Source organism: Eulemur rufifrons, chromosome 23 (assembly GCF_041146395.1).
Source record: "Eulemur rufifrons isolate Redbay chromosome 23, OSU_ERuf_1, whole genome shotgun sequence".
Lineage (NCBI taxonomy): Eukaryota > Metazoa > Chordata > Mammalia > Primates > Lemuridae > Eulemur > Eulemur rufifrons.
This window is the reverse complement of record NC_091005.1, coordinates 31,385,541-31,410,349: the sequence shown is the minus strand read 5'-3', so window position 1 is coordinate 31,410,349 and position 24,809 is coordinate 31,385,541. Positions and strand designations below refer to the sequence as shown.

Below are 24,809 nucleotides of genomic sequence, written 5' to 3'. Positions count from 1 at the left end.
ATCACTTGCAAACCCTAACAAGCCTAAAAGCAAAGTCTGTATCACCAACACTGCAGGTGCTTATATACACAGGACTTTCTGTTCTCCCTGGAAATAGGTAATGGATGTATTTTCATTTTAAAAGTTTAATAAAGGTTAAGCTTGTTCTGATAAATAGCAAGTAGCTATTGATTTATTTTGGGATAATTAAAATTTATTGATCTATAAGTTAGCCTCTAGTCAATAAATCTCAAAATACACCTCAGACTAAAATCAATTTGGTTTTTATTATGTACATTAATTTATAAAGAATATTTCTTTGGAAAGAGAAACTTGAAAAGTATGGAGATTGTGGAAGAAAGCTATGGCAGAATATTCCAGAAATTCAGAAGAGTAAGTAAACCTTAAGAAAACAAATATTATTCCTAAGTTGAAGTTAGCTATTCTCAGTACTTTACTCACACTTACAAAAAACCCGAGCTCTTTCATGAGATGTTTTTGATAGTTCTACTTTTAAAATAGACCTAAAAGAAATCAGGAACATAGGCATTTTGGGAAAAAAAGACAAAAAGCAAACCCTCAGCGGGCCTACTCAGAGGCAGTCACTCTTACCAGTTTGTTGCATGTCCTTTCAGAGATATTTTATAAATATATAAACATACACGAAACATATATATAGATATCTTTGTTTTTAATCACAGTGGTCACTCATTATACATTTTCTACATTTTGCTGCTTTTTCTTCTTCTTCTTTTTTGCTTACTACTCCATCTTAGGAGCTTGTTCTATGTCCATAGTAGTAAAAAAAAAAAAAGCCGTAACATTGCACTATATGTAAGTACTATACTTTATATAGTTTCCTATTCATGGTCCAGATTTTCTAGTTTTGCTATAAATTTCCTGTGTAGAAAACTAATACAGACACACAATACAGGCTTATTAAAAAAAATCTGAACCAGGACTATAACTGTTTCTACTGATGTTGTCTTATTCCAAGCATAATGCTGTGATAAAGTTTGTTTTCCTAAGCAGTTTTGTTCTAAAGCCCATAAATCTACCATCAAATACATCCAGTGTGTGCTCGTGAAGTGCCTCTGTCGGGCGTGGGGTGGTAGGGGGAGCCCCAGTTTATGGCACTTGCCAATTTTCATGGAGCAAATTCTCCCACCATAACTAACTGTACTGTGACTTCACTATACAGAGATGGAAAAGGTGCACAGAGTCAGCTCATTGGATGGTATCATAAACTGGCTGTGGTATACCAATGAATACCTCCCATCTAAAAATTTAATAATGAACCATAAAGCCGGTATTTTGAGAAGAAATTGAACAGGCAGGGGCCCGTACTGGTTACACACACTCATAGGTAAACTGCACCATTTCTCTCTGGTTATTTTCCCATGTTGTTATCAGACTAGCATAGTTTTCCTCAATGAAATTTAAATGTTAGTAAATACCTTCACCACTTCCTTTAGAAAGAATAGAATCTATGGAAATAACATTCATCGGAAACCACGCAGGGGGGAGGGGGAGGAGGTGATGGGTAAATGCACGTCAGACGGTACAGTACACACGATCTGGGTGGTGGGCACACTTACAACTGGACCCAGATGGTACAAAAGCAATTTATTAAGATGTAACCAAATGTATCCCTGTAATATTTTGAAATTTAAAAAAAGAATAGAATCAATCTTGTAATTTAAATAAAAATGAACAAAGATAAATTAAGAATTTACAGTTAAATCCTATATTATGAAAGGATCATATTCTGTGGATAAATGCCTATTATCCACTTACTATATGCTTGGCACTGTACTAAGTATATTTCATCCTGATCCTTATAAGGCCCGTATTCTATCTTCCATTCTAAAGATGCAGAAATTGAGCCTCAGAGAGGACAAAGGACTGGCTCCAAACCTTGTAGTTAGCAGTGGAGCTCAGTTTTTCTAGCCTAGATCTATTGATGCCAAAACTTCTCAAAGAATTTATCAAAAACATCACTGCTTTATTAAAAAATTTAGTATCTTGAAATTTTGGAACTTATAACTAGTAAACTGGAGGCCAATTTATTTAAGCAAAATATGTATAAATCCCTAATTAGTTAACCAGCTGTTTTTCTAACAGGAATGAATTTGTTCTTCATGAAAAATGTCAGGGACCTTTTGTGTAAGTATGTTTAGTGATTTCAAGTTTGCTGTAAGAAAATTAACTGATGGGCACTCATGGGAACACAGCAGGAAGAAGACAGTTTTTAAAAGATATAGCTGTATCTATGATTCAGAGTTGATAGTATCTTTAACAAATTCAGTTCAAGCAAGGACATTACCTTCGAGGGACATTGTGAGGGTATGGAATGACAATTAGCTGAGAATTGGGAATGATTGCAGTCCACTCTTGTTTTCGTATAGACTGGAAGAAGAATTTAAGAACATTTAACATTCATTACATTTATGAAACAAAATTATTCTAAATAAATAAGGATGAATCTCGAGCACTTTGAGAAATTGGAATCCTAGGTATAGATCAAGCTATATTTACATATATTAAGCCAAAAATAGCACTCCTAAACCATCTGTTGGAAAAATTTTCTGATCTTTTCAGGGAAGGATTATATTTGTGTCTTATGAAGTCATTCATTCAACAAATATTTATTGGACACCAATGTAGCAGGCACTGTTGAAAGTGCTGTGTGCAAATGCTTGGAGCTAAAATTCAAGTTAAGGGGAGACTGACGATCAATAAAATATACTGTTATTATACCTATTATACATGTATTATACTTATGTATAACATAAGTATAGTAATACTATTTTACTTATACATATTAGGTGGTTAAAAATGTTATGGAGAGGCCGGGCGTGGTAGCTCACGTCTGTAATCCTAGCACTCTGGGAGGCTGAGGCGGGAGGATTGCTCCAGGTCAGGAGTTTGAGACCAGCCTGAGCAAGAGTGAGACTTCGTCTCTACTAAAAAATAGAAAGAAATTAACTGGACAACTGAAAATATATGGAAAAAATTAGCCGGGCCTGGTGGAGCATGGCTGTAGTCCCAGCTACTTGGGAGGCTGAAGCAGAAGGATTGCTTGAGCCCAGGAGTTTGAGGTTGCTGTGAGCTAGGCTGATGCCACAGCACTCTAGCCCAGGAAAACAGAATGAGACTCTGCCTCAAAAAACAAACAAACAAACAAACAAACAAAAATGTTATGGAGAAAAAGCAAGAAAGAGGAATAGGTAAGATTTATGGGAAAGGAGATGGAAAAATAACTATATAATATCTTCAAATCCTGATGTGCTATATGTAATATAAGCTTAGATAGTTCACTACCAATCAATTTTTCTTTATTCTTCAAAGGGAATAAAAATATTTGAATTCAAATTCGATTGGATTCAAATTGTTGAATTTACATATTTAAATAGTGAATATTGAAACACAGAGAAATTTTAAACAAACTAAATTTTTACTCACCTTCTCTCCAGATGGACGGGGAATACCAACATAAAGGTGGTCAAGAAAGTTTGCACTTCGACCTAAACCAAGTACATTGTATGGTAGCTGGAGAGCTAAATGTGCTGATTGGCTGAGCTGGCCAGCTAGAATTATTAAAAAACAAAAACAAACATCTTTGGAAACATTGCTCCTGTCAAATATTAAAATGATAAAATGTTATAAAAATGTAGGTACTAGAACTTATTCTTTAAGTATAAAAATGTGATATGAAATGCCCAGCTCATAAATATTAATGACTCCCTTTTTAAAGAAAACAGCTTTATTGAGATATAATTCTTATACCATGAACATCACCCATTTAAATTATACAGTTAAGAGGTTTTGAGTATATTCAAAGAACTGTTCAACCATCACTACAATCTAATCTTAGAACATTTTAATTACTTGAAAAAGAAACTCCATGCCCATTAGCAGTCACTCTCCTTTTCCAACCCCCAGACTTCCAGCTGTGTGTGATCACTAATCTGCTTTGTCTCTGCAGTTTGCCTATTCTGAAGGTTTCACACGAATGCAGTCATACAATATTGTGCTCTTTTGGGACTGGCCGCTTTCACTTAGCATGTTTTCAAGGTTCATCTATGCTGCAGCATGTTTCAATGCTCTATTACTTTTAACTACCAAATAATATTCCATTGTATGATATATACTAGATTTCATTTCATTAATTAATTTCTTTCTTTTTTTTTTTTTTTTTGAGACAGAGTCTCACTCTGTTGCCCAGGTTAGAGTGAGTGCCGTGGCGTCAGCCTAGCTCACAGCAACCTCAAACTCCTGAGCTCAAAGGATCCTCCTGTCTCAGCCTCCTGAGTAGCTGGGACTACAGGCATGTGCCACCATGCCCGGCTAATTTTTTTTTCTATATATATTTTTTAGCTGTCTATATAATTTCTTTCTATTTTTAGTAGAGGTGGGGTCTCGCTCTTGCTCAGGCTGGTCTTGAACTCCTGAGCTCAAATGATCCGCCCACCTCGGCCTCCCAGAGTGCTAGGATTACAGGCGTGAGCCACCGCGCCCGGCCTAATTTCATTAATTGATGGACATTTGGGTGATTTTCACTTTTTGGCTATTATGAATAATATTGCCATCAATATTCATATACAAGGTTGTGTATCTACTCATGTTTTCCCATATCTTGATTATATCAATATATCTTCTAAGAACGTTTAACATCTTTAGGAACTATTAAACTATTTCCAAAGTAGCTGCAACATTTTTTAAGGTCAGTAGTGGTGTCCTCTTTCATTCTGAATTTTAGTAATTTGAGTCTTCTTTTTCTTGGTCACTCTAACTAAAGGTTTGTCAGTTTTATTAATATTTTTAAAAACCATCTTTTGGTTTAATCGGTTTTCTCTTCCCTATTTAATTTATTTCCTCTAATTGTTTCCTGCCTTCTGCTGGGTTTGGGTTTAGTTTTGCTTTTCTTTCTCTAGTTTCTTAAGGTGAAAGATTAGGCTACTGATTTCAGATTGTTCTCATTTTTTAATGTAGGCATTTCTGGCAATATATTTCCGTAAGGAATGCTTTAGCTACATTCCATACGTTTTGGTGTGTTGTGTTTTTGTTTATGTTCAAAGTATTTTCTAATTTCCCTTGTTATTTCTTCTTTGAACCATTGTTTATTTTGGAGTGTGTTGTTTAATTTCCACATATTTTTGGATTTCCAAATTTTCTATTTGCTATTTTTAATACTGTTCCATTGTGGTTCGAAAACATACTTGGTCTGATTTAAATCCCTTAAAATTTACTGAGGTTGTTTTATGATCTGGCATATGTTCTATCCTGGAGAATGTTCCATGTGTATTTGAGAAAAATGCATATTCTGCCATTGTTGGGTGGAATGTTCCATACACGTCTGTTAGGTTTAGTTGGTTCATGGTGTTGCCCAAATCTTTTCTTTCCTTACTGATCTTCTGCCTAGTTGTTTTATACATTAGGAAAGTGGAGTATTGGTCTCTGATTATTTATTATTTTTTTTTAAATTTTTTTTTGCAAGGTGAGAACTGTGGTAAGGGTCTCTGATTATTTATTGTTGAATTATCTACTTCTCCCTTCAATTCTTCATGTATTTTGGGGCTCTGTTGTTAGGTGCACATATATTTACAGTTATATTTCCTTATGGATTGAACTTTTTATTATCTTTATGAAATGTCCTTATCTCTACTAATAAATATATATATGTGTGTGTGTGTATATATATATATATATATATATATATATTGAGACAGGGTCTTGCTCTGTTGCCTTGGCTAGAGTACAGTGGCATTATCATAGCTCACAGCAACCTCAAACTCCTGGGCTCAAGAGATCCTCCTGCCTCAGTCCCCTGAGAGCTGGACTACAGATGCATGCTACTGCACCTGGCTAACTTTTATATTTTTTTGTAGAGATGGGACCTTGCTATTGCCTAGTCCGGTCTCCAACTCCTGGGCTCACGTGATCCTCCAACCTTGGCCTCCCAAAGTGCTGGGATTACAGGTGTCAGCCACCATGCCTGGAACTACTAATATATGTATTTTGTTTTGTTTTGAGACACAGTCTCGCTCTGGTGCCTGGACTAGAGTATAGTGGCATCAGCCTAGCTCACAGCAACCTCAAACTCCTGGGCTCAAGCAATCCTCCTGCCTCAGCCTCCTGAGGAGCTGGGACTACAGGTGCGTAGCACCACACCTGGCTAATTTTTCTATTTTTAGTGGAGATAGCGTCTTGCTCTTGCTCAGGCTGGTCTCGAATTCCTGAGCTCAAGCAAAACTCCCACCTCGGCCTCCAAAAGTGCTAGGATTACAGGCATGAATTACCATGCCTGGCCTTATTAATATTTTCTATTTTAAAGTTTAGTATGTCTCTTATAGGCCGCACCTAACTGGGTAATATTTTTCTTTATTCTGCCAATCTCTGTCTTTTGACAGGAGTGTTTTATTCCATTTATATTTAATGTAATTACTGATAAGGTAGTATTTATGTCTGCCATTTGTTATTTTTCATATGTCTTTTAAATTATACCATTTTAATTCCCTTGTTTCTTTCATATATATTTTTTTGAGTTATTGTCTTAGTGGTATTCCTTAGGATTGCAGTTAGAATCTTAGATATTGTCTAAGAGAGAACTCTAGGATTCAATAGAGAAGTGATGGGAAGCACAAAAAATATGCAAGGAGAGGGTTCAAGGCAGATTGCCTGACTGGGAACTGGATGAAATACTGGAAAAGCTCCTGGACACTGGGAAACAGTAAGAGAGAAACCCCCAGGGCTCCACACTCTGAAATGGCCCTTTGTGATTGTGGCTACAGGAGAACCCCTTGACTCATGTTGGCCTTCGGCCTAATACAGGGAGTTGCCTAGACATTGCATAGAGATGTTGCTCCAGAAAGGTAAGCTACATGGAATCCCACAGGCATCCAAGTCTAGCACAGCTTCAACTGGGTGCCATTCTGAAAGCCTAGATACCAGGGATCTACAGACACAGCTGCTGCTGTTGTATTGCTCCAAGGAGGGAGAGGGAAGACTGGGTGCTCCCATGTAGCCCTGGGAAGGTCCCCACCACACTGCTATGGGCTGCTGTTGAGAATGAGATGTGTCTGCTTGCCTGGGAGGGGCCCTGCCCTCTATGGCTGCAGGCCCATCATACCATTTTAAGACTTTAAGGCTGGGCTGCACCCCAACCTCAGGCTGGGTTCAGATTGATGCTGTTGTAGCTGCCACCCAGTCAAGGAGGGACAGGGGAGCACAGGTTCTCCTACACATACCTAGGACAATAAGCACCACCCTGCTATGGGCTGCTGTGAGACCCACACTCAAGTGGCCCACACTCCCACAGCTTCTTGCCCATGTTGTTCATCTGAGAGGGGCCATGCCCTCTCTGGCTGCAGGTCTATAGCTGGAGCCATTTTGAGAGTTTAATGCTGGGTTGTACCCTGCCCTCGGGCTGAGTTCAAGGCATCGTGGATGCAGTTGCCATCACCAGGGGAGAAAAAAGGGAGACCAAACTTTCCTAAGCACACTTAGGAAAATACCCACCACTGCTGCCAGCTGCTGTGAGACCAAGATTGAGTGGACTCCACTCCTCACAGGTTTTTGGCCACACTGCTTGCCTAAGAGGGGGCCCCTCTCATCTCTGGTCATGGGTTGAAAGCTGCTGCCATTGTGAGAGTTTAACACTGGCCTGCACGTTGCCTTCGGGCTGACGCTACTGTAGCCACAGCCCAACTGAGAAGGGAGATAAGAGACTGGGCACTCCTTTCCAACCCTAGGACAATTCCCACCACCCTGCTGCAGGCTGCTGTGAGACCAAGACTTCAGTGGGCCATATTTGCCACAGCTTCTTGCCATGCTGCTTGCCTGAGAGAGCTCCTGCACTCACTGGATGTGGGCCCACAGCGGGCACAATTTCCACAGTGTAACAGTGGCCTGTACCCTGCCCTTGGGCCAGGCGTGGGCTGATGTTGCTGTAACTGCCTCCATGCCGAGGAGAGAGACAGGGGAGACTGGACATTCCCACACATCCCTAGGACAATTTCCACTGCCCTTCTGCAGGCAGCTGTGGCCTACCCAACCCATCGTAGCTACCAGCAACACCAACAGAGACTGTTTGGGTCCCGGTGGGTTGGCTGAGGACGGGGCTGGCTACTGCCATCACCCACATCACATCAGCTGCCCACGGGCCTAGGAACCCACCCACATACCTGGCCCAGTGCTCCCACTATTAGCCTCTGAGCAAGCCACCTGGAGGCCCAAGAATCGGCCCTCCAGGACCCACTAACACTGGTGCAAGCATAAGCCACTCTGGGGCCCACAAACAGGCGCACTCAGCGTACTGATGCCACCACAGGGGCCCAAAGACTGGCTCAGCTGGCATCCAAGTTCCTGGCAAAACTTCATCACATCTTCAACTAATAACCATACCCTAATCCACCAAGGAAATCACAGATACCACTGACCCTGTGTACTGCTGAAGAAATCACGCATAGATCACCCTACCTCCAGTACCCAAAACCAAAGCCAAAGTGTCCTACTCAATCAACAAAATATATCTTCCGGAAAAATTCTCCCTGGTGAAAGCAATTTCAAAAAATTGAAAGAAGTGACTGCTACACCAGATACACAGATATCAATAGAAGGACAAAGGAAACATGAAAAAGCAAGGAAATACAAGACCATTGAGGGACCACAACAATTGTACAGCAACAGATCTCAAGTAAAAAGAATTTTCTCAAAATGCCAGATAAAGAATTAAAAATATTGGCCGGGTGAGGTGGCTCACGCCTGTAATCCTAGCACTCTGGGAGGCCGAGGCGGGTGTATCGCTTGAGGTCAGGAGTTCGAGACCAGCCTGAGCAAGAGCGAGACCCCCTCTCTACTAAAAATAGAAAGAAATTATCTGGCCAACTAAAATATATATAGAAAAAAATTAGCCAGGCATGGTGTCACATGCCTGTAGTCCCAGCTACTCGGGAGGCTGAGGCAGTAGGATTGCTTAAGCCCAGGAGTTTGAGGTTGCTGTGAGCTAGGCTGACGCCACGGCACTCACTCTAGCCCGGGCAACAAAGCAAGACTGTCTCAAAAAAAAAAAAAAAAAAAATCTATTTCAGATTAATAGCAACTTAGTTCACATTGCATATACAAACTTTGTTTTGATATAGCTCAATTCCCTCCTCCCTCCTTTGTGCTATTATGGTTATACAAATCACATTTTCCCTCATTTTCCCTCCCTCAGTTCAGACTAAAGGGCTTCCTTTAGTTTTGGGGCAGGTATGCTAGCTACAGATTCTGTTTCTGTTTATCCAGGAATGTCTAAGAGTCTGCAGTTTTTGAAGGATAGCTTTGTCGGATATAGAATTTTTGGTGGACAGTTGTTATTTCTTTCAATACTTTGAATGTATCATCCTATTGCCTTCTGGCCTCGATGTTTTCTGATGAGAAATCAACTGTTAATCTTATTGAGGATCTCTTGCACATGAAAAGTTGCTTCTCTTGTCCCTTTCAAGAGTCTCTCTTTATCTTTTGACAGCTTAACTATGATGTATGTGAGTGTTGACTTCTTTGAATTTAGCCTACTTAGAGTTTGCTGAGCTCAGATGTGCATATTACTGTGTAAACTTTAAAAAATTTTTTAGAGACAGGGTCTTGCTCTGTTGTGCAGGTTAGAGTGCAGTGGTATGATCATAGCTCACTATAACCTTGAACTCCTGGGCTCAAGTGATCCTTCTGCCTGAGCCTCCAGAGCAGCTGGAACTACAGGTGCGTAACACCATGCCTGGCTAATTTTTTTTCTTGTTTGTGGAGATGGGGTCTCACTACATTGCCCAGGCTTTTCTTGAACTCTTGCCCTCAAGCAATCCTACCCCCTTGGCCTTCCAAAGTACTGGGCTTATAGGTATGAGCCACTGTGCTGAGCCTATTCTTATTTTTAATGTTCTTGTTCTGTGTCTGGCTTCCTACGGGGCATACCTGGGTCAATATTTAGTGGTCACAGATTTTCCTAAATATCTTGCCTGTATGTTTTCCAGCCTCTATCAAGGGTATCTGTGTGTGAAGACGTGTCTTCAAAGTTCAGACAGTTTACAGGATGGCCTTAGTTTTCATTTCCTGCTTAAGCAGGGCCTTGAGGTCAGGCAGAAGGGAGCTGAGTATTTACATGAGGTGTTTTCCTTTCGAGACATTTGCATAACCTTCTAGAATCCCCAAGAATATGTCATAGCTTTCCAAAGTTGCCTATGCTTATCCAGTTTCCCAAGACTTCCTTTTATATTTTGACCAGGCTCTTATTTCCTCCACCTTTAATCACAGACGTAGGCAGCTGAGACACTGGCAGCAGGTTACTGTTGTTTTTGGTAATGCCCTGGAGATAGGCCCCTCTTCCCTGCCAGAGCTGAACTCTGAATGAGTCAAATCAAATAGCCAACACCCTGAGAATGGAGATTTTCCAGGGAGTTGTTAGCTCAGACAAAATATGGACAGTGCTAGGGATGGAGATTTTCATGGCCCTTCGAGGCGGTTAGTCCAGTCCGTTGGCTGTGAAACTGCTGCCCTGCGTGGCTACTGCAGCACTCGGTGGAGAAGGGAGGCAGGCTGGGAACAGCTTCAAGTTAAAATGTCATCGACTGTTGTGTTACCAAGGATCAGTAGTTCCCCTTGGATAGACAACACAGTCCATTCTGTTGTTTTGGTTAATTTCCAGAATTCTGAAATAGGTGAAATTAGTTGGCTGGGCAGCATTTTTGTTGGTTTGTTGGAGGGAGGAAGAGCAGATTTATTAGGTCTTCACACCGCCATTCCAATAGTCAACTTCTCCCTACTGTGTTTCACTTTTACAGAGTATATGTATTTGCTAGGTATTTTTCTACATGCTTAAACTGAACACTTAATTGACAGTGTTAATTAATATATAAATATTGTAATATTCAAGAGGACTCTGCTAAGCATCACTAATGTTAACCAGAAATATGAAATCACTGGAAAGTATATATACCTCATTGTTTATATATAGTTCTTAAGTTGGAAGTAGTAAGGTATAATGGAAAGGAACATGAGTTTTAGGGATAGGCATTTAAAAAATATACAATGTACATGAATATGGAAAGCAATACAGTGAATAGCATGGGCTGTCGAATTAGTTCACCTTGTGGAATTGTGCTGATTGTATAATGCTTAAAAAAGACAAATGTCTCATATAGTACATACTCAATACATGTTAGCTATCTTTATAAACATAAACTTTATTATTATAGAGTTGAATTGAAAAGTAAGCATATACTAATTTTGACACTACTAGCAAAGAGTTACTTAGAAATCAAGCTCAGCTTATAAACTATTTTCCTATAATTACCTTATGAAAAGAACCAAATTCAGAACCTTATCAATAGTACTCTATGAATCAGAATGCAGAGAACATAAATTTCAAATAAAATTGCTTATGCAATAAGAAAACTTAAAACTATTAAAGAGACTAATCAAAGTAAAATTATCCAAGATCTCAAAATGAAGAGGTAATCATTATTACATTTTAGTATACTTTTAGTCATGTACTTTTCCTCCCACGGTATGTACATGCAGAAATAAACACATTTTAGAATAGTTTAGTATTATTTTCACTCACTATTATTTTATGAGTATTTACTCATCATTAAAATTCTTTAAAAATAGGAGAGAGAATTACTGGATTACTGAAATACCAAAATCCCACTTATTAAGAGAAAACCAAAGGAAACACAGTTTAAAAGCCATGTATTATTATGTATACCTTTAAAATTATTTTTCTAAAATGATATCTCCACAGACATTACAAAAACATAATTTCCCTGCCTACATAGTATCCTCGTATCATTTAAAAATTCCCTACTGTTGGAGATTAATGAATTTTCCTAATTTTTCACTCTTACAAGGAAGGCTTTAGTGAACATCTTTGCATATCAATATCTGTTTGCACTCAGATTAGTTTCTTACATTTCTAGATATAGAATACTGGGATCAAGCAGTAGGAATTTTAAAACTTATTCTTAAATATATAAAACCTGTTTTCTAAAAAGAAGTTATATTTCTATTAGCTTTCAATGAAAGCACTCATTTCAATCCATTCTTACTTTTTAAATCAAGGTGAAATTCACATGACATACAATTAATCATGTTACAGGCCCAGCAATGCTTCCGCTGTGCAATTAATCATGTTAAAGTATAAAATTTAACAGCCTTTAGCATATTCACAATGTTGTACAACCACCAGCTCTCTCTAGTTTCCAAACTTTTTCATCACCCCAGGAAAACACCCCATACCCATTAGGTAACCACAACCCATTCCCCTTTTGCCCGTAACCACAACCCATTCCCCTTTTGCCCATAACCTCTAATCTGCCTTCATTCTCTATGGATTTGTCTATTCTACATACATCATTTAAAAGGAGTCATACATGTGACCATTTGTACCTGGCTTCTTTCACTTAGCGTGTTTTCAAGGGTTATATAAATTGTAGCAAGTATCAGTATTTCATTCATCTTTATGGCTGAGTAATATTCCATTATATGTATATACTTTGATTTATTTATCCATCAAGCCATTGATGGACATTTAGGTTGTTTCCACTTTTTGGCTATTATTAAGTAATGCTACTAGGAACATGGATGTACAAATATCTCTGAGATTCTCCTTTCGATTCTCTTTTGAGTATAAACTCTGAGCCGGATCATAGGGTAATTCTACATTTAATTTTTTGAGGAATTGCCACATTGTTTTTCATAGCAGCTGTACCATTTTATTATACATTACCACCAGCAAAGTATGAGGGTTCCTATTCATCACAACCTTGCTGACAGTTGTTGTTTTCTGTCTTTTTTGTTTTTTTTTGAGACAGAGTCTCACTCTTTTGCCCAGGCTAGAGTGCCATGGCGTCAGCCTAGCTCACAGCAACCTCAAACTCCTGGGCTCTAGCGATCCTCCTGCCTCAGCCTCCTGAGTAGCTGGGACTACAGGCATGCGCCACCATGCCTGGCTAATTTTTTCTATATTTATTTTTAGCTGTCCAGATCATTTCTTTCTATTTTTGGTAGAGATGGGGTCTGGCTCTTGCTCAGGCTGGTCTCGAACTCCTGACCTCGAGTGATCCTCCTGCTTCGGCCTCCCAGAGTGCTAGGATTACAGGGGTGAGCCACCATGCCCGGCTTGTTTTCTGTCTTTTAATTAATGTCATCCTAGTGGTTGTGAAGTAGTAACTCATTGTGGTTTGATTTGCATTTCCTTCATGACCAATGATGTAGGACATCTTTTTTTTGCGCTGTTTGGCCATTAGTACATCTTCTTTGGAGAAATGTCTAGTCCTTTGTCCATTTTTAAATCGGATTGTTTGTGTCTTCATTGTTCAGTTGTAAAAGTTCTTTATATGCTCTGGATACTAGCACCCTCCCACAGATAAGATTTGCAAATATTTCCTCCCATTCTGTAGGGTTTCCTTTTCACTTTCTTAAAATGTTCTTTAGTGCATGAAATCTTTAAATTTTTACAGAATTCAATCTATTTTTTATTTTGTTACTGATGCTTTTGGTGTCAAGTCTGAGTCCATTGCCAAATTTGAGGAAATGTAGATTTACTACTATGTTTTCTTCCAAGAATTTTGTAATTTTAGCTCTTATATTTACACCATTGATTTTTTAGTTAATTTTTTAAATATGGGATCTACATTCAGTCTTTTGCATGTTGTTACACAGATGTCCCTGCACGATGTTGAAGAGACTATTCTTTCCCCATTGAATGGTCTGGGAACCCTTGTCAAAAATTAATTTGCCATAGATGTTGGCGTTTGTTTAATGGCCTGTCAATTCTATTCCATTGGTTTATATGTCCACCTTCCTGCCAGCACTACAGTGTTGCTTACTGCAGCTTTGAAGTAAAATCTGAACTCAGAAAGTATAAGTCCTCTCAACTATGCTTTTCTTTTTCAATATTGTTTTGGCTTTTTTGAGGCCCTTATAGCTCTATATGAAATTGAAGATTGGCTTTTCAATTTCCACAAAAATGACCAATGAAAATTTGACAGGGATGGTCTTGAATCTGTAAATGACTTTGGGCAATATTGCCATCTTACTGATATTAAGTGTTCCAACCCAAAACATGAGATGTCTTTCCATTTATCAGATCTTCTTTGATTTCTTTCATCAATGTTTTCTAGTTTTCAGGGGGTCTTTCACTTCCTTAGTTAAATATACTCCAAGGTATTTTATTATTCTGGATGATGATGTAAATTGAATTGTTTTAAAAAAAATTTCCTTTTTGGACTATTCATTGCTGTTGTATGGAAACACAACTGATTTTTGCGTGTTGATCTTGTACCCTGTAACATTGATGAATTCATTTATTACTCCAGTATTATTATTTTTTTTTGTGGATTATATGAGATTTTCTAAATATAGAATCATGTCATCTGAAAATAGAAACAGTTTTACATTTTCTGTTCCAGTTTGGAAGCCTTTTATTTCTTTTACGGCCTAATTGCTATCTTTAGGAAGTCCAGTACAAACCTGAACAGCAGAGGAGAAAGTGGACATCCTACTCTTATTCCTGACCTTAGGAGGATGCTTTCAGTCATTCACCATGAAGGATGATGTTGACTGTGTTTTTTCTTTTTTTCCCTTAAACTTGGTGGTAAGAAATAGCTGTGTTTTTTTCTTATATGCCCTTTGTGATGTTAAGGAAGTTCCCTTCTATTCCTAGCTTGATGAGTGTTTTTAAAAAATTAATTAAGTTTTTTGGAGACAGGGTTTTGCTACATTGCCCAGGTTGGCCTTAAATTCCTGGGCTCAGGTGATCCTCTGCCTCAGCTTCCAGAGTAGCTGGGATTACAGGCATGCACCAGCCACTGTGTTTGGTACGTTGTTTTTTTAATTATAAAAGGATGTTGAATTTTGTCAAATGTTTTTTTTGCACATACTGAAATGATCATTTGGTTTTTTTCTTAGTTCTATTAATGTTGTGTATTGATTGATCACTGATTGATTTTCTTATGTTGAACAATGCTTGTATTCCTGGGACAAATCCTATTTGGTCATAGTATATGTAAATCCCTTTAACGTGCTGTTGGATTTGGCTTGCTAGTATTTTGTTGAAGATTTTTGCATAAATATTCATAAGGGATATTGGTTTGTAGTTTTCTTTTCTTGTGGCTTCTTTGTCTGGGTTTTGTAATGCTGGCTGCAGAATATGAGGAAGTATTCTCTCTTCTTTTATTTTTTTATAGAGTTTAAGTAGGATTGATGCTAATTCTTTAAATGGTTGGTAGAATTCACCAGTAAAGCCATTTTGTCTTTGATTTTTCCTTTTTGGGAGGTTTTGGACTAATGATTCCATCTCTTTACTTGTTATGGGTCTGTTGAGACTATTTTTTTCTTGAGTCAATTTGGTATTGGGTGTGTTTCTAGGAATTTGTCCGTTTCATCTAGATTATCTAATTTGTTGATGTGTAGTTGTTCATAGTATTCTCTCATAATCCTTTTGATTTCTGTAAAATCATTAGTAAGTCCCCAGGTTCACTTCTGATTTTAGTTACTTGCCTCGTCTCTCTTTTTTGCTTCTGTAGTCTAGCCAAAGGATTGTCCATTTTGTTGATCTTTTCAAAGAATGAACTTTTGATTTCTGTGATTCTCTCTATTGTTTTTCTCTTCTCTATTTCATTTATCTCTGATGAAATCTTTATTATTTTCCTCCGCTGGCTTTTTCTTTCTTTTTTTTTTTTTTCGTTTTCTTTTTCAAGTTTCTTATGGTATAAAGTTAGGTTGTTTATTTGAGATCTTTCCTGTTTCTTTTTTTTTTTTTTTGAGACAGAGTCTCACTCTGTTGCCCAGACTAGAGTGAGTGCCGTGGCGTCAGCCTAGCTCACAGCAACCTCAAACTCCTGAGCTCAAGTGATCCTCCTGTCTCAGCCTCCCGAGTAGCTGGGACTACAGGCATGCACCACCATGCCCGGCTAATTTTTTTTCTATATATATTTTTAGCTGTCCATATAATTTCTTTCTATTTTTAGTAGAGATGGGGTCTCGCTCTTGCTCAGGCTGGTCTCGAACTCCTGAGCTCAAATGATCCACCCACCTCGGCCTCCCAGAGTGCTAGGATTACAGGCGTGAGCCACCGCGCCCGGCCTTTTCCTGTTTCTTAATGTGGAATTTACAGCCATAAAATTCCTTCTGAGTACTGCGTTATCTGTATCCCATAAGTTTTGGTATGTTGTGTGTTTGTTTGTTTTCATTTATCTCAAAGTATTTTCTAATTTCACTGACATACAGTCTTATCTTCCTTAAGTGAACCACTCATGCAGAGTAGTGGTTGGGCTGCCTAAATAAATACTCAGGAGAGCATGTAAAACACATCATATGAATAGTTTTTGATCTGCTTGATAATGAATGTTTATTTAGTTTAGATCTTTATTTGCACAAAATTTGGTTTGAGATTTTCTTTCAAGTTTACTGGTAGTAAGGAGAACAGCTACTAAACCTTGGAGTTATGTGTGACCAAATTGACTTAGGTCAGTCCCTAACACGCCCAAGTTTATAATAACTCCAGCACAGAGTTCCAATTCCTGAACTCTAGTTTCTCATATCCAACTGCATGCTAAACATCAATATTTCCATGTCTAAAAGACATTACAAACTTAATATATTCACAACATAACCCCTGATTTTACTCCTCCTACCTGCTCCATCTCAGTTATGGCAATTCCTTCTTTCTACTTGGTTACTCCAGTAACCTATAGTTATAGTTACAGTTCTCTCTTTTTCTCATACCCTGTATTCAATCTGCCAAAAAAATAGAATATATATCCACAGTTTAAAATATATCCATAATCCAAAACATTTCTAGCTCCACCGCTATCATCTTGGTCCAAGCCACCACCATCTCTTGCCTGAATTATTTTAACAGCCTTCTAGTTGGTTTCCCGGCTTTAAGTGTTCTTCCTCCTATGGTCTATGGCTTCACTCAGAATAAAAGCTTGTCCTGTGTCCTACCTAGTTTACACTCTCCACCTCCCATTTAACTCTGACTTCATCTTCTCCTTTTTATTCCCTCTATTTCATTCTGCTCCAACATACTGGCCTCTTCACTGTTCCTTGGCAATTCCAGGAGTGCTTATGTCCCAGGGCCTTTGCACCGCTTTCTTCATTGTCTGGAATGTTCTTCCAAAGATAACTACATGCCTAACTCCCTTACCTCCTGCAAACCCTTGTTCAAATGATACTTTCTTAGGCCCACTCTGACCACCCTGCATAAAATTGATGACCCCCTTCCCCTAGTAATCCTTACCCCCTGCTTTAGTGCCTCCCCCCCACCCTACAGTACTTACCACTCCCTAATAACTACATAGTATTTATCACTTTACTTATTAGGTCTGTTGCCTGTCTTCCCCTGCTAGAATGTAATCTCCATGAGGGCTGAGAATTTGGTCTGTTTTAATTCATTTCTATATTCTAAGAATGAATAAGTGAAAAAAAATCTTAACCCTTCAAATGTGGCAGACCTGAGACATATAATATATTCCAGTTGAAATACGGTAGTGGACAACAAGAAATACTATACCAATTTATACTACAAAAATATCAGTAAAGATAGACTACCTACAGGTAAAGCATCAGTGAAAAGAATTTTGGAAAATTTATAATAAATACATGATGGCATTTGTGATGTCAGACCACCAGATTCAAATGCCTGTGTTCTTGTCTATGACTGCATTATAGTCCGACTTTCCAAAATAGTTCCAGTACATACTATTTATGTAATTTTAAAAAATATAATAGTTTTTAGGGTTGATTTGTTCTTATTCTCCAGGAGAATACTATACTGACATGTGCTTTTCATTGATTAATGCTATTCTAAAGCAGGTGATGTTGTAATTTAAGATCCTGAGTTAAGTAATAAGGCAGAACAGGAGATAAATTACATTGTAATAATTCCTGTGTACTCTGTTTTTAGGCAAGATATTGGAGCCAACTTTACTGTCTACAAATACTAGATATGAACCCTGTCATAACTCTAGTTCTGATATCTATTTGTCAAAAATAAAACTGAAATAATGTATATATGCTGACATAAAAGGTAGGAAGAACATAAGGGGAAAATTCATTAGCCAAAGGAAAAAAGTCACTGAAATTTTACCTTCCTTGCTGTGTGAACGTGTGTGTGTGTGTGTGTGTGTGTGTATTTCATTCTCCGTTGAAAGAACACTGATTTCTATTTCCCCACAAGGTTTTAAACCACAAGAAATTTTCATCTAACAGTAATATCTACAACTCTTCTGGCACTGCCCTGGCTTGAGGAAAAATAGCGTCTCTATAAAAATAAGATAAAAGGACACATTTGAATAACCAATGTTTTGTGTAACTTTGGAAGAGAAAATTGTTCCAAAAAGTATTTGTTAATCTTAAATTGATAGCTCTGAAACAAGACTACACTGACATCAATTAAAATGGAGACAAAAAACACCAAAAGAGAACAAAGTATAAAAACTAAAATATATTCTGTAAGCAATAATAAAAGAATTAACAGGTATTGATGCTTGTGATGTGCTAAACACTGTGGCAAGTACTTCTCGTGTATTATTTCAATTATTCTTAATAATAATGGAGTGAGGGTAGGTATTATTATTATCTCTATTATAAGGAAATACAGAGGTTCTGCAATTTGACCAAAAACATACAGCTGCTTAGTGGTAGAGCTAGGATTTAATTTCAGGAGCCTAATTCCAAATCCCATGCCCAGTAAGCTTTATCATCATCTGAGATCTTGTCTTCTGTTGAAAAGAAGTATGGTAATTGTCTTACTGGTCTATAAAAATGACATGTAATGACATAAAACAACTCTCTCCAATGACAGTTGCTCCTTTCTTTTACTATTTGCCTCTCTGCAATATTTGTGGGGGCCTAGGATATGATTTGGGAATTGGTAACATTTTACATCCAGTCAAGGATTCTAGCTGACATGGCATTTTTTGATTTCTGTAGCAGTTTTTGGTTTGTTTGAGGGATCCTGCTATATTGCCCAGGCTGGAGTACAATGGCTGTTCACAGGTGTGATCATAGCACATTGCAGCCTCAAATTCAAGTGATCCTCCTGTCTCAGCCTCCCAGGTAGTTGGGACTGCAGGCATACACCACTATGGTTGGCTGATTTTTGAAAATCCAGGCTGTAGGGCCATACTTCAATGTTGTGGAGTTCGAGTTCACTGAGCATACCTTGGGCTTTGTGATATTCCTACTCTATACCCAAAGCCTGGGCAATTTAAGCAATTCTTTTGGGGGATGAGCCTGGTTAGTATTGTTGGTCTTTAGTGAAGGGCACAAATTTGCTGAAGAAGAGTTTAATCCAATTGTAGCCCTGTAGGATAAAATAATGGACTGGCCCTTAACTGATACTAGAACAAGCTCAGGTTCTCTGGCTTATTCTAGATAGTTAAAAGGGTTAGACTTGACAGAGTGAAAATTTCCGGACTATTCTCACTGATTGTAGGGGGATTTTAAGAGAAACATCATCATGTTTTTGTTCCACATGGTGTTACACTGTATTTTCTTATAAGAAAACAGTATGAGTGAGAGTGTCAGGTAGAGGGCAATGCTTTCCTTTGAGAATTTGTAATTTTGAGAATGGCAAGTGGGATAATAACATGGACAACAGAGGTTAAAAAAATGAAGACTTTGAAAGAAAAATATTATATTCATAGATAACTTTAATATTAAATATATTTCATTACATAGGGACTCTAAGATACAAATGATTTGGCCAGTAGCGTTCCTCTTGTTAATTGGCATGTACTCTTTAATGGCCTGTTTCTAATTTTCTAGCTGCCTAAGAGAATCACACTTTTGTTATATTGTCACATCTGCCTTGAGTCTTTCAACTATAAGTGATAGATATTCCCTCAGTCTATGTGTTCTTTGCTCATTAGGTGACCAATCATGTGATCCTTCTCCCTGGCAGGGTGAAGGGATGGAAAAACAAGTATTAATGTATTTGTTTTCTCATACTAAAGTTATCAAGAGTAATTAGGATTCTATTAAAATCAATGGTTCAGGTTTTTTTGATAAGTGCTAAAATTAAAAATTTAAAAATACATTATCACTTGCTTTCCTTTGTTGCTAATCTAATTTAATTGCTAACAGGGTAAGTTTCTAATATATCTATTAAAATCTTCCTAGCTATAACAATTACCATAGTCCCTTGTTCTTAAATGCCATCGTGGGGAAATAATTTGTGTTATTTAATGTGATGAGGCTCATTGTAAATGTATTATCAAATCAGATATTGCTAGACCAGAAAAAAGTCTAGCAATTAAATTAGTAGTTTATGATCTACTCTGATAATGTAATTCTAAAATTTTTAAATAATTAAAAAAACAACAACTGACAATTACAATCTTTCTTTCTTTCTTTCTTTCCTTTTTTTTAAAGACAGGATCTTGCTCTGTTGCCCAGGTTGGAGTATAGTAGCACAATCACAGCTCACTGTAGTCTCAAACTCCTGGGCTCAAGTGATCCTCCTGACTCTGCCTCCCAAGTAGCTGGGACTACAGGTGCATGCCTCCATGCCTGGCTAATTTTTCTTATTTTTTGTAGAGATGGGGGTCTCACTATGTTGCCCAGGATGATCTTGAACTGGCCTTAAGCGATCCTTCTGCCCTGGCCTCCCAAAGTGCTGGGATTACAGGCCTGAGCCACCATGAGCGGGCAGACAATGTAAATTTATAGAAAAGAATCTGTATGTTAGATGCTGCATATATGTATTCTATGCAAATCAATTTAAAAATATAAGGTGATTTTAGTGTCTTCTCAAAATATTTGATTTAAGACCCCAATGCCCTTAATATTCTAAATAATACAGACTATCGTAATTATTATGCCAGGATGATTTCCAGTAATATACCAGTGACTACTTTTTAAATAAAAATTATAAACTAAGCTAGAATATTGGCCATAGAAAGCAAGTGATAAAATGTATTACAACACTGATGATTTTTAACATTTAAATTCATTGCTGAAGTGTTTAGCCAGCTACCTGGAGAGACAACTAATTCCTATATATAGAATACCGTAATTACTAAAAGTCTATTTATTGTCAACAGGATAAACTTATATGTACAATATCATATTGTAATTTGACCTTTGAATACAGAAGTGGAAATAAAAAAGGATAAAATAGGTTTGGAATGCAAAAAGAAGCCAAAAGAAATTTTGACTGAGAATGATAAAAATATTAGCATTTAATTTAAAAATCTGGATCCATTTTAGGCTATAATCACTTGCCATCTAATACACTTGCTAAATCATACAGATTATCCTCTTATTTTTATGTTTAAAATTCATTGATTTTAATGAATGGATGGTTACCCACATAGAAAAAAAACACACAAGCAGCTGGTCTCTGTCTAATGGTAAAATCTTCCACTTACATAATGAAGGCGCATCATTTTACTTGGATTTTGGGAAAGACTAATTTCCAATATGAGTGGATTTTATGATAAAATTACAAATGTAAAACCTATGTTAATTAATGTCACTATATGAATACTCCTGATTTTTAAAGAGTCCTACTTAGTGATCTGCTTAGGAACAAGAAACAGCTGTCTTCATAAAAAGGCACAATCTATGAAGAGAAAGTGGTTAATATCTTTCAGAAGTATGATGGTACCAGGTGCTCCAGAATATGGCTCCAGAAAGAAAGATCCTGAGTTTTCCTCAGTGAATAGTATATAGAAAATTTGTGAAGTTATATGCTCAAATGCTAAATTCATAGATTTTAGAAATTAGGATTGTGGCAATTTATGGAAAACTTCTTAAAACAATGGTTTGTTTCTTTTTCTGGAGTTGAATTATTAATATAATGGAGAATAAAGGAATCCACTGACTGTTATTCTTTTGGAGTATTCTGAATTACAGCTTGAACAAATGTGCAGGGAACATGGGAGAATTGTGAATATGGTATTATGGAAAACACATGGGCTTTTAATGCCAAAGGTATGCATTTTAACACTGCTTTGTTTGACCTCTAGTAAGTCTCTTGCCTTCTCTGAGCCTTAGTTTGTGTACTCATTCATGGAAACGTTTATTGAATATACACTATATGCCTTTTATACAAGATGAAAAAGAGACAAACCTTGACCTGGAGATGCTTAAGGATACAACAAGAAAAATATAATTGAATGTTTACTCATCTGTAAAATTAGAATAACATCACCAAACAATACTACCTACTGCATGAATCTGGAGAGACAATTACAAAAATATTAATAGTACTTAACTTTTAACGTATGTAAAACTACTTCATAAACTATTAATACAAAGCTCTATAAAATGTTAGTTATTTTGATTATCATATAATCATTCCTCATATTTTCTGATTTTCTTGGTTGAATTGTAACTTGATATTAGCTCCTGAAAAATAGTGTAACAATGAACAGTTTTTAATGGAAGTTTTTCTAATTTCTTTTTTGGAATAAACTAAGCAATTTGGAACCCTGGTTCAAGCTGTATCTGCCAACTTACTTCCTAGTTATAAATTTAGAGTGTGAGTAGTTTTTTGTCTATTTGTTGTTAAATTGATGTATAATTCACATACCATAAAACTCACCAGTTTAAAGTGTGTAGTTCACTGGTTTTTAGCATATTCACAAGGTTATGCAACTGTCACTACTAATTCCAGAATATTTCACAAAAACCAACCCCATACCCATTAGCAGTTATTTCCCATTTCTTTCTCCCTTCATCCCCTGGTAACCATTAATCTCCTCTCTATCTCTATGAATTTTCCTATTCTGGACCTTGCATATAAATGAAATTGTATTATATGTGGCCTTTTGTGTCTAGCTTCATTCATTTAGAATAATGTTTTACATGGTTCATCCACATTGTATTAATAGCATGTTTCCTGGTTTATGGCTGAGTAATATTCTACTGTATTTGGTTTATCCATTCCTCAGCTGATAGACATTTGGTTTGCTTCTACTTTTTGGCTATTATGATTAATGCTGCTATGAACATTGATGAACAAGTTTTTAAGTGGACATATTTTTTTCATTTCTCTTGGGAATATACATAGGGATAAAATTAATTAGTCATATGCTAACTGTTTGATTTTTTGAGGAACTGAATAGTTTGATTTTGATAACTTTTTCTAGAGCATAATGCACATAAGCATCTAGTGAAGAAATGGCAAAAAAATCATTGCAAATGCATGTGAAAAATAAAAAAAAGGAAACAATAAAAGAAATCCACAGCTCTCATAAAAACAAATTGGATTAGGTGTTACTGCTTGTGGAGATCTAATTTAATGGTCAGTGTTCCTTTTGAGTTGCATTAGGGAGGTAAACTTTTCTGAGGTTACATGCAATAGTGTTTCAGCTGTCATTCTCTGGATTAAAAGAAAAAAACAACCCTCTGGTTTCTAAAGAGGACATTGTCATATAAATGAACTAAATGGGAAAGCTTGGTTTATACATTAGCATACTTTATTTTTCATGTTGGAGATTTGTACCTCTCTGAGAGACAAACCAACGGTCATTTTGCTTGTAAGGGGCCTTTTTTTAACACAAGGGAGTAAAACTGCTTAGTTCTGAGACAAGGACAAAAGATGCAGAACTACTTTACAATCCAAAGGTGAGAAGAGATTTTTTTAGTCCAAATTGCAAGTTAGGTTATTTTTATTGAAACATGTGATCTTAAAATAAATGTTCAGTGGACTAGGTAGCCGTTACATGCTCCTCAGCTGGGAGAGAACTGTAAGCAATTACGAGCTATCAATAGGCAAAAACCACAAAAATGCCTTATAATTTTTCCTTTGACAAAGTAATTTCTTTCACATGCACCTTTTCCCCAGAGGACATGATTAATGTGTGACTGTCAATAAGGACATTCTTCGAGACTCTTAAGTTCTCAGCTTCTGCTTCTCTGTATGTCTTTCCCTTTCCTGTATCTACTCATGTCTGTACTGCGCAAGCATACCTTGTTTATCAATGTTGACATTTCTACCTTAGTAAATTCCTTCCTATTTGGCTGATGAAGCAAAGCAGGATACTACATTCATTTTTGCAATTATTTATTGCTGTATAACATATGAACACAAAATTTGGTGGTTTACCACTATAACCACTTTATTTCTCATGATTCAGTGGATTGGGTAGTCTCTGCTAGTTTTGACGGAGTTCCTCGCCGGGCTGCGTTCAGCTGGGGGGCCAGCTGGGGGTGGAGTTCACCTGGGATGACTGTGTGGGCCCCCCTATTTATAGTCCTTCATCCTCAAAGGGACGAGCCTGGGCTTCTTCACGTGCCTTCTCCGGGCAGCATCCAAGGGCTTATTAAGGTTCTACTTGTGTCCCGTTTGCTGGTATCCCCTTGGCCACGCAGAGTCGGTGTGGGAGGGGACTGTGGTACGATTACCGGGAGGCATGACCCATTGGGGGCCATCAGTGTACCATTTTTATATATGAATGTTCACTAAGGTAAAACTGTATTTTATTCTTTTTTTCTCTTTGCTTTTCAGGTTGGGAAGTTTCCATTGACATTATGTTCAAGGTCACTGATTCTTTCCTCGGCCGTGTCCAAGCGACTGACGAGCCCATCAAAGGCTTTCTGCATTGCTAGTGTAGTGTTTTTGATTTGAAGCATTTTCCTTTTCCATTACATCCCTTAGCATATTAATCACAGTTATTTTAAATTCCCAGTCTTATAATTTCAAAGTCTCTGCCGTAACTGCGTCTGGTTCGGATGCTTGCTTTCTCTTTCAGGCTGTTTTTGTTTGTTTTGCCTTTTCTCAGGCCTTGTAATTTCTTGTTGAAAGCCCAACATGGTGTGCTGAGTAAAAGGAACTG

General features: G+C 37.3%; 1 protein-coding gene across 2 annotated transcripts in view; it reads right to left on the bottom strand.

Moving 5' to 3' along the window:
• The window catches only part of ITFG1 (integrin alpha FG-GAP repeat containing 1), a 292,249-nt gene that overhangs the window by 4,849 nt on the left and 262,591 nt on the right, over positions 1-24,809 (bottom strand). For both annotated transcript variants that reach the window (XM_069456742.1, XM_069456741.1), the window contains exons 15-16: positions 3,445-3,569; positions 2,306-2,388 (exon numbers count right to left, since the gene is read on the bottom strand). In XM_069456742.1, the coding sequence (XP_069312843.1) occupies positions 2,306-2,388; positions 3,445-3,569 (208 nt within the window). The remainder of the gene's footprint in view (positions 1-2,305; positions 2,389-3,444; positions 3,570-24,809) is intronic.